The sequence below is a fragment of the Herpailurus yagouaroundi genome, unplaced genomic scaffold (assembly GCF_014898765.1).
Source record: "Herpailurus yagouaroundi ecotype Mexico unplaced genomic scaffold, PumYag 191, whole genome shotgun sequence".
Taxonomy (NCBI): Eukaryota; Metazoa; Chordata; class Mammalia; order Carnivora; family Felidae; genus Herpailurus; species Herpailurus yagouaroundi.
In genome coordinates, this window is record NW_024412422.1 from 13,806,949 (window position 1) to 13,817,841 (window position 10,893).

The window sequence follows — 10,893 nt, forward strand, 5'->3', positions numbered from 1 at the left end:
TCTCCAGGACGAAATGTCACCCACTCAGTTCGATCACTTACTTGCAACAAGCCAAGAACGTCCGTCACTTCCCTCGGCGATGCGGTCTGTGCCGGCGACCGTGCGGTCAGGGCCAGGGCGAGACCAAGGCCCGAGGGCAACCACGGCCGCAGTGTAGCCACACTGTGACACAGGAGCAGTGTACTACCTTTTCGTGAACACGAGTGAAGGGCAGGAGGTGGGAAACAAGAGAGCCTTTTATCCTGTCCGTGCCAGGGACCTTGGTCAAGGCAGACGCTTCAAGGATGGTGGGTGGCTTTTTAACTTCGACGCACAAGGCAGCTTCGCGGTCGGAATTCTGATCAGTGATACTCTAGAACCACACATATCATGAACATCCCGGGATAAATAAAGGACAGAACTCGTTGTTAATCCTGTTTATTAAAAAGGGTCCTACAGCTTTACAACCCCAGCTCAGGCCTGGCCCTGGAGTGAGGCCAGCCCTTCACCACATCGACACCAAGCTCACGCCCTTGGCTCCACCCCGTGTGGGCTTGTGGGTGTCCCCCCACTGACCTCGGAGTAGGCAGCAGAGGTACTGGGGAGGGGCGGGGCGGGCCCTGCTCTCCAGATTCGCAAAACATGGCAGGCACGCCCATTCCATTCGGCTGTGACAGTCCAGGAGAACCATATGCTAACTGAAGACACGGGTTGGTGGCCTCGCCTCTGGCCTGCTGTGACAGACACCGTTTGAGCACTGCCTCCAGTCTGTCACTAGGGCAGGCGAGAGCCCAGAGGGTCAGGAGGAGCCAGGGGTGTTCCCAGGGCGTCTGCCGATCCTGGTGCTGGCTTTCTCCAAAGCATGACGCCCACCCTGAGGCCCAATCAGAGGCAGAGAATATTGGCTACGAATATCCTGGTTCAAGACGGGACAGAATTCTTCCACCTGCAACACGACGACCTTGGACAAGCCCCTCTGGGAACACAGAGCCAGTAGTGAGAGCTACCCCTCGGCCTGCCCAGCCTGTGGGCCTGCAGGGGAGCCATGGACGGCCCCTCATTGGCACCAGGGGAAACTAAGGCACAGCACAGGCACCCACAGGTGTGACCATACACTGCTTGTAAGAAAGGAAATTGCATTCGCTTCTGCACCTCAATCTGTTCAAAACAAGATGTGCATTTTTATAAAGTTTCCCTGAATGGTCTTGTGTCAAAAAAGTTTTCTTTCCCAATATAAAACAGGAAAATTACAGACATAGTAAAAATACTGGGGGGAGTATTTCTTCGTAGAAACCGTCAGGGGCTGGCCCGAGGCAGGGGAGAGAGGAGGAGCCGAGGACGTGGTCTGCTGTGCAAAGTCCGGCTCGGACCAATCTTCCCCGGCCCGGCTGCAACGTGCCCAGCCTCCGGACCTGGCAGGGGGCCGAGTGCAAACCCTGCATGTGGCTTTGAAGCATCCAGGTTCGGGGGGAGGGACGATTGGCCACCCCAGCCCACCGATTCAGTAAGCACCTTCCAGGCAAGCCCACCTGACAGACCCTCACCAGGGACAGCGGCGGGCAGGGCCACACAGCACTGTCTTTTGTGCACAAAGCAGGAACGATGATGCAGCTTATTAAATAAAGCTGCATCGGGAGGAACACGATTTTAAGTGGGAAGGGAGGGAGGCTTCCCCCCCCAGACTTAGGAGTCCATCAACACTATGAGACTTAGAAATCATACGGAGAACACAAACCGGTGCGGCCGCGGGGATGCCAGGCTGAGGCCCTGCACGCACAACCACCTGGGTGCAAAACCGGGGTCTACGTCTACTTACCACTGACCTACAGTTCTACAAACGGGGGCGCTGGCGCAGGGCCACAGCCCCCCGGTCCTCGCAGCCTGTGTGTGCCGAGCCCTGGCCAGCAGGTGCAGGCTCCCCGGAGGGACGGGGTCACTCACTGGAGGATGAAGCCCGGCTGGTGTGGAGGCAGCCGGGGCGGGGGTCTCTGGGGGAGAGCGGGCGGGTACGGAGACACGAACTGTGCGGAGAATCCTTGCTGGCTGGGGAGGCCCACGCGGGGGGGCAGGGGAGGACACTGCGATCCAGGGTACGGGAAGGCCTGTCCTGAGCCCATGGCAGCGGTGAACGGTGTGGCCAAGCGTCCTGCAGGCACCGGGGGAGGCGGCGGGGGGATGCGCCGAGGTAGCACAGAGGGGGGCCCGCTGGCTTCTGAGGTAGGGTAGGGCAGGGGGGCAGCGGGCACTGGCTCGGGCACCCTGGGTGGCAGCGGGGCGGGCACCGAGGCCTGTGGCAGTCTCTGTCCCTTCAGCACCAGCTCCTGGAGCTTCTCGATTTTCACTCTTCGTGTGTGGGCCAGTTTCCGCTTGCTCTGATAGACATCGATGAAGGAGTCCAGAGGAAGCTCTCCATCGAGAAACTTCTCTGCCATGTTCTGAAAGGAGGAGGAGAAACTCGTTAAAGGACGGTTCAGCCCTTGGGGAAGGAACTCCCTTCACCACCACCCCCACCCCCACCCAGCTTCCATCACCTGTACCCCTCCCCCTCGATCCCATCTGCCATGTGCTCCACAGGGCAGACCCTGGCTGACCTCCGAGGAGCCCCCCAAGCTCCCACAGAGAAGGGGACAGAGGTGGGCTGGCCCTGACCACCCGCCCCACCCCACAAGCTGGACGGCCTTAGGGAGAGCCAGCCTCAGATCAAGGGGGCCTCTCAGCAGCCCTGAGCTGTGGGTTCGCCTGGCGCGGAGGAAGCCACCATACCCACTTGCACCCTTCCCACTAAGCCAGCCGGAGTCCCTTCCTTCCACTGGTTGCGCCCTGACAGACACACCCCCTACAGGGGCAGCAGGACAGAGACGTGCTCACGCCCACCCGGGCCCCCACCCAAGAAACCCAGGGGTTACTCCCACCTCCCCCCCCCGCCCCGGGTGGCCTAACTTGGCAACCTGCCACCCGCCCCAGCTTGCTACTACACAGCACGACTTTTGACCCTGACTCATCACCTTATCACTTAGGGAGGCCCAGGCCTCCGGTGCTCGAGTGGCCACATCTCCCAGGCTCTGCCCTGCCCCCCGATTCAAAGCCACCGGCGGCCGTGGCGCAGACTCCCCATAGGGTGTGCACCCCTGGCCTGAGAACCAGACTCTCCTGGCCATGGAGGTGTGGCACTCGCCCCTCCCCCGGGAGGGGGGGCCCCGCGGGCCCCCCGCCCCGGGGCGCGCCCCCCCCCCCCCCCATCCACCCGGCACCAGCTGGCTCTTACCTCCGTGTCTTCCTCAATCTTGGCTCCTTCTGCCTGAAGAAGCGCCAACAGGGTCTCCAAGGAAGCGCTGCTCGACTGTTTATCTGGAAGAAGCAAGAGGTGTGAGAGCAGGGACAGCCAGCCACTCACACCCCCCCAGACTCCTTGCCACCCGCCTGCCAAACAGCGAGCACTTTAACTGGAAAGGCACTGGGAGAGTCACACGCCGGGAACTGGCTTTCCAGGAAGCTCAAAGTCGAAGCCTGAAAATCCAAGAGGAGGAGCACACAGGACAGAAGCAGGGGGAAACTGGGGGCCACGCCATTCATCCTGCTCTGCACCCCGCGTGTCCCCATCCCGACCACAGGGGGCCCTGACCCAGCAACGTGACGCACCACTCGTCACCCCACGCAGATTTACTCTGCGTGTTTGAGTGAGAACTTACACGGTGTATGTAACTGAAGCGTGTGACCTGCGCTTTTACAAACGCATAAACCCCACCTACCACCCAGATCAGGACGTAGAACATCCACAAAGGCTCCGGGGGCCCAGTCCCAGAGCCTGCCCCGAGGTGGCCCCGCTGCGGAAGCTCGGCCTGGCTGGGAGCCTCACGTGCGCAGGTCACACGCATGCCGGTCCCTCCCACTCGGCACCGTGTCTCTGACATCCACCGCCCGCCCCTTTCGGCGTCCACTGTGTGGACCTGACTTACTCTCCCTTCATTCTGGACACAGGAATTCAGATGGCTCCCAAATTCAGCTACTACAAATAAAGCCACACACAGACACTCTCGTCCCCGTGGACAGACACGTGGACAGACACGAAGGTCCGCCACTGCCGGGGCGGCCCCAGGGGCAGACAGGCTGTGTCCCAGAGTGAGCACGCATTGCGTTCAGGCAGGTTTTGCCCAACAACTCTCCCCCCAAGGTGGTTTTAACCCATCTACATTCCTCCCGGCAAGGGAAGGGCTCCCAGGCAGCGCCGGATGTCACCAGGACTGGCTCTGGAGGGTGAGCAGACTGTTGCTGCACTTGTGCAGACAGTGCGAGTCTCACCACCTCACGGAAGGGCTGCGTTTTTAACCTTTTCTTCATCTCCGCCCCCTCGAAAGCCACCTCAAGCCCTAGGACTTGACACTGAGTTCCTACCGCTCTTCGTAATGACTGTCGGTTGTAAGCACGACATTAAATTGAAATGTTCCGGGGCGTCTGGGCGGCTCAGTCGCTTGAGCGTCCGACTTTGGCTCAGGTCGTGATCGCGCGGTCCGTGAGTTTGAGCCCCACATTGGGCTCTGGGCTGACAGCTCAGAGCCTGGAGCCTGCTTCAGATTCTGTGTCTCGCTCTCTCTCTGACCCTCCCCTGCTCATGCTCTGTCTCGCTCTCAAAAATGAACATTAACAAAAAAAAATTTTTTTTAATGAAATGTTCCTGGGGTGCCTGGGTGGCTCAGTTAAGTGTCTGACTTTGGCTCAGGTCATGATCTCACGGTTTCGTGGGTTCAAGCCCCACTCTCTGCCCCTCCCCCGGTCACCTTTTGATTCTCTCAAAAATAAACATTAATGGGGCACCTGGGTGGCGCAGTCGGTTAAGCGTCCGACTTCAGCCAGGTCACGATCTCGCGGTCCGTGAGTTCGAGCCCCGCGTCGGGCTCTGGGCTGATGGCTCAGAGCCTGGAGCCTGTTTCCGATTCTGTGTCTCCCTCTCTCTCTCTGCCCCTCCCCCGTTCATGCTCTGTCTCTCTCTATCCCAAAAATAAATATTGAAAAAAAAAAAATGAAAAAAAAAAAAAAACATTAAAAAAAAAAAGTTCCCATGATGGATATTTGTCAACACTATCTTTGAGCACCTAACTCCACAGGATAAAACGTTTGTTAAGAAAGTTACCCTTTTCTGCACTGTTTGGAGAAGGTGAAATTCTGTTTAAAAAGTGGTTACGTCTCGGGGCACCTGGTGGCTCAGTTAAGCCTCCAAATTCAGCTCAGGTCATGATCTCACAGTGTATGAGTTGAAGCCCTGTGTCAGGCTCTCTGTGCTGACAGGTCAGAGCTTCGGGCCTGCTTCAGATTCTTCGTCTTCCTCTCTCTGCCCCTCCTCTAATCATACTCTCTCAAAAATAAACATTAAAAAAATGAATTTTTAAGTGGTTAAGTCTCTTTTCTAAATAGGTGAAATGATTCCATACATAAACTTTTTCTTTGTGGCATTAACCATGGTCTTAATCTGAAACTTTTCCATAATAATATTTCTTTCCTGGTAATCTAACAGCTTGAAAATGTGTCCTTCCCTCAACTCTTTATTCTTGGAGGATCACCCTGAAAAAGTTACCTAATTTGGTCTTCTTTATCTGATAGGCTTCAAAGAGAACCTGGAGTTCCTGGTATTTCTGGGTCAAACGTGCTTTCAGGGCGTCCAGCTGAGGCTGGTACAGAAGGTTTCCTTCTGCCAGGCTCCGGTTGCTGGCGAGCGTCATTTCTTTGTTAAGCTGAACATTCTGCGTCTGCAAGGAACACAGGATGGTGAGAAGTATTAGTTCCCGGACCAGTCCCCCGAGGTTCCTGTGCCCCACCCTCAGCAGCCACCACATCTGCTTCCGTCTGGCTGGTCACCAGGCTGGGACCACATGCGGGGCCGCTCCCAGCCCAGACTCCAGCCCCTCTGGGTTTCTAGTTTGGACACAGCTCCCTGTTCTTAAAGAGCAAAGCCACTTCCTTTCCAACGATTTGCAGACAGGCTTTGTCTTGTGACTTGTCAAGGCCTTTTGCTTCAATAGCCGTGCTGTGACTGGAATCCCTTACTGCCGCCATTGTGCTTCCAAGAATAAACAGCTGTAAAGATTTAGGGCTAGATTTGTTCAAAACCTGTTTCTGCTGCTCCAGCGGAAGTTAAAGAATCACTTTTAACAGAGGAGGACCAGCTGGCATGGGGTCAATTCAGGCTCAGTCGTCAGGCTTAGGGGATCAAACACGAAAGCCCGACACCCCCTGGGAAAGAATTCTGTTTGCCATGACCCTGTTCTCTCTCCCACGCCCACCTCCTGCTCCTCCTCGACTGAGGGGAAGGCCAGAGTCCTCCCAGCCCCCAGCTCCAGACCCAAAGCTGGGCCAAGGCGCCATTTGGGAGGTAGAGAAGCCCACGTGCCCAGACCCCAGGGCTGATGAGGAGATGGAAGGCCTGAGGATAAAGAGCTCCCAGGAAGACTTAGCAAAGCCACGTTATTTAAAGGAAACCCCCAAACCCACACCCATGGGGCACCACTGGGACTGGCAAGTGACACGCCTCGGCCGCCGCCACCTGCCCACAGCAACCTGTCTGGAGCTAGAGTTCCCGCAGGGCAGAGTCCTTCCCCATCGAGCCGCGTTTTTGTTTTCTCGCAGCTCTGCTGAGACACGACTCCACTTATCTCGTTTTCCCCTTGATATTTGCTGCCACCCCACCCAGGCTATTTTCGCCACACTTCTGCACTTCCTTCCTGTCGAGAGTCTGGGTGCAGATTTCCCACTGGGCTGCCTCCGTCCTGGCCACGCCCAGCCAAGGCGCCAGTCCAGCTCAGCGAGGCACGTGCACCCCCCTCCGTGAAGGTGAAGGTGAAGGTGAAGGTGACAGGAGAGAACACAGCGGCAGCCCTGGACCCGGGCCGGGGGGCTCCCTACAGCAGACACAGAATCCGGATCTCCCGCACCCAGGAGCTGCGCCCAGGGGCCCTAAAGATTCCTCTCAGCTTAAAATGGAATTTAAATTAAGATAGAAAATTGAGCCTCTAGCTCAACACTACAAAATCAGTGCAGCACCAATACTCTCATCTCTTGCTGCTGGAGAGTTTGGGGCCCTGGTGTAAACGGGGTTCCGGAAGGGCCGCCACCTCCCGCCACGCAGCAGCTCCCTGCCCTGTGCAGTCGTATCCCGATCCTGTAGAAGAGTCTTTCCTTCGATTGTTAAGCCACTGGAAAGAACAAACACACACAAACCACTGTATGGCCACTCTGGAAAAGAGCTCAGCAATTTCTTTTAAAACTCAACATGCAACGATGACACGACCCAGAAACTGTACTCCTGGGCATTCGCCCCGGGAAAATGAAAACATGTTCACACAAAGCCCGCACGTGAACGTTCAAAATGGCTTTATCTGGAACAGCCGAGGACCCAAGGCAACGCAGCTGTCGCTCCGCGGTGGGTGGCTGCACAAAGCGCACAGCGTCCAGGCCACAGAACATTCGGCCTTAACAAGGACAAAGCCTGACACGCGTGGCAACTTGGATGAGGCTCCAGGGAATCACGCTGAGCCCAAAGGGTCGGACACTCTCGGATTCGGGGTATACGTCACTTTCGAAACGCCAGAGTCACAGAGACGGAGACAGGTGAGTGGCTGGGGGATGGCCGTGGGAAGGGGGCTCATGGGGATGGGTGCTCCCACTGGGGGGAGTGGGTGAGGGACACAGAGGATCTCTGTTCCTTCTGACAACCGCTTGTGAATCTACAGTTACCTCAAGATTCAATGTTTAGTTGTAAGTCAACCAACTGCTGGGGAGTTTCTTTACACCCCACCCCCCAACCCATCTCATCTGCCAGCTGAGAACCGGCAGGTGTTCAAGGCCATGGTCAGGGACCTCTGGCTCCCTGCCCGCTGGCCATCATCCTGACTCAGTCTCAATTCTTTGTTCAATAAACATTTACTGAGCAACTATTATCTGCCGGGCCCAGAGTTAGGTCTGGAGAACGGAGACGAGAGGAGCACTTGTTTCGTCACATAAACCCAGGTGACGTAAATGGAACAGAATGGAGCATGCCCTGACTACGGTGGGGGGCCTGCTCCCCCCACCTGTCTTCCCGGGCAGTTCCAAGAGCACCCCCAGCCCTTCCTTCCACCACCTCTGGAGCCCAGGTCTGCTTTTCCCACCGGCTCCTCACGGGGAGGCCGGGTCGGCGCTACATCCTCAGTCACAGCACCCACCTCTTCCCTGCTACAAGCTGCAGTCAGCAAGTGTCGTTTCCCTGTTCACAGCCTCCCCCACTGGAGAAGAGACCCTGTCGTCTCTGGCGTGCCAAGCACCTAGCACACGTGGGCCACCAGTCCAAGGCTGCTGACGGCACCAGAGATCCTTCCCACCCCCCAAAAGCCAGTCTCTTGAGGCCAGGCCCAGCAAATAAGATGGGTAACAAAATATGGAGGGGATTAGAAAAAAAAAAAAAAAAAAAAAAGCTGTGTACATCAAGCAACAAATGCCCCACATCCTTTTTGGAGACAGGCTCCCTCGATGAAGTCCTTTGAGACAGCATCTGTGGGGGTCTCACGCCAGATCGGAGGCTTATGCCGAAGCAGGATTTCCGTCCTCACCCAAGGCACCGCTGTGGGCACAGGTCTGCAAAGGGACCCCTGGAAAGGCACTGGCGTCCAATGAGGCACGTAATTCTAGCGTGCCGTTCAAGGATCATGACTTCGGCCGGACCTGACAGTCCCGAGGGAGGGGGTGTTGATGTGTACAGTGCCCAGACCAATTCTGGACCAGCCGAACCCTCCAGGAGGGGCCCGGGCGTGTTTTCCCAAGCTCTCCGGGGGTTCCAGCATACAGCTAAGTGCCACCGTTTCCATCTCAGCGTAAAGCAGATCTAAAGAAATCTTACTCTCCTAGGGTCTAAAATCAGGTAGAAATCACTTCTCCTGCATGTTAGAAAGTCCCAGAAGAGAGCAGCACAGGCTATAATCCAAAGGTGGCTTGCACGGGATGCATACGGGCAAAGTTTAAGCTACCAGCCACCGAAAGAGCCAACTAAAGCTGGGATGGCGACTGACAGCCATCAAAAATGGCTTGTGATTTTGTATATCCTTTGGGGATTCAGCTGTTTTTACATCAGGAAGTACTGGTAAGTTCTAAGTGGCCACCCAGGGCACACCTACAGCACTCTCCAGTGGACAGTGGTGGTGGGGACAACGGCCTGGATTCCAACACTTCTGGGCCTCCCGGAACACACCTCTGATGCTGCATTAGATGCCGAAAAAGACGCTTTCCTCCTTAATATTCCTTTCCACCGCGCCAACTGAAAACGGGAGGGGAAACGGCCAGTCCTGTTCCATCATTTGCAAAGCAGAGAACAGGGAGAGCTGGCCAGAACAGGCCCAGGGGCCCTCCCCATGAGGACGTGCACACCACGCTTAGCAGGCCCAAGTGGCAGTCACTCTGGACGACACATGGCCCAGCTCTCCAGGTCCCGTAAGACTGACTCCAGCCTCAGCGCCTGTGGCTAAATCTGAACCGGAACTCGGAGAATGCTCGCAGGGGCCTAGACACCTGAAACTGAAAACACTACTGCCGACCTCTTGATGGTTCTCACGATCCTTTTTCTTAACCATAGAGAGATCTTTTCAGGAAATAATCGGTCTGCGGTAAGGGAACATTTTTTTTTTTTAATTTTTTTTTTCAACGTTTATTTATTTTTGGGACAGAGAGAGACAGAGCATGAACAGGGGAGGGGCAGAGAGAGACAGAGAGGGAGACACAGAATCGGAAACAGGCTCCAGGCTCTGAGCCGTCAGCCCAGAGCCTGACGCGGGGCTCGAACTCACGGACCGCGAGATCGTGACCTGGCTGAAGTCGGACGCTTAACCGACTGCGCCACCCAGGCGCCCCAGGGGAACATTTTTAAGTACGTACTCAGTGTTACTTCAGTTTCTTTTTCTGCTCATAATCCACGAGAGGTGAGATGCAGGATTGGAGCATTTAGAGCAGGACCCCATTTATACAGCTCTTTCTGCCCATCTGTCTACCCAAGAGCCGCCTGAAAGGATGTTCACCCTAAATTGACAACAGCAACCTGCGAATGTTTTTAACTTTCCTCTTTCTACTTGGACATAGTGCTTGATTTACTACAAGCATATATAAGTTTACAAAAAAGGGTTAATTTAATACAGCCTGTTAGATATTAGAACTGGAAAAGCAGAGGCTCTAGAAAATTAAGCTGTTTCAAGACTAGGGGAAGGGGATTAGGAGATACAAACTTCCAGTTGTAAAATAAGTCAGTCACGGAGATGAGAAATACAGCATAGGGTACAGAGTCAACAATATCGTAACAACGTGGTGTGGGGACAGACGGGGACTATGCTAATCATATAGATTATTCACTGGCCATCACAAGTGTCAAATCACTACATGGCACACCAGAAACTAACATGACATGATGTGTCAGCTATACTTCAATAATAAAAAATTTTTAAAAAGGACCATCAACCCCACACACGCGCGCGCGCACACACACAAAGAAAACAAGGTATTTTATACATGCTTTGTTCAGGAAGAAATGTAAAGACCCCTTTATCTTTTTTTTTAAAGGTTTTATTATTTTCTTTAACGTTTATTTATTTTTGAGACAGAGACAGAGCATGAACGGGGGAGGGTCAGAGAGAGGGAGACACAGAATCTGAAACAGGCTCCAGGCTCTGAGCTGTCAGCACAGAGCCCGACGCGGGGCTCAAACTCACAGACCTTGAGATCATGACCTGAGCCGAAGTCAGACGCTTAACCGACTGAGCCACCCAGGCGCCCCAAGACCCCTTTATCTCTTGCAATGCTCACATAATACATGAAGTTCTCTTGTAGCACGCATGTGCTACCTCAAATGCACGCTATTATTATTTTGAGAAAGCGAAAGGGGGAGAGGGGAGAGAGGGGAGAGAGGGG

The 10,893-nt window shown here is 55.1% G+C and overlaps 1 protein-coding gene across 1 annotated transcript in view; it reads right to left on the reverse strand.

Moving 5' to 3' along the window:
- Positions 1-403: 403 nt before the first annotated feature.
- The window catches only part of VPS37B (VPS37B subunit of ESCRT-I), a 27,893-nt gene continuing 17,403 nt past the window's right edge, over positions 404-10,893 (reverse strand). Inside the window, exons 2-4 of the mRNA XM_040443987.1 lie at positions 5,549-5,720; positions 3,245-3,327; positions 404-2,414 (exon numbers count right to left, since the gene is read on the reverse strand). Coding sequence (XP_040299921.1) covers positions 1,917-2,414; positions 3,245-3,327; positions 5,549-5,720 — 753 coding nt within the window. The 3' untranslated portion in view covers positions 404-1,916. The remainder of the gene's footprint in view (positions 2,415-3,244; positions 3,328-5,548; positions 5,721-10,893) is intronic.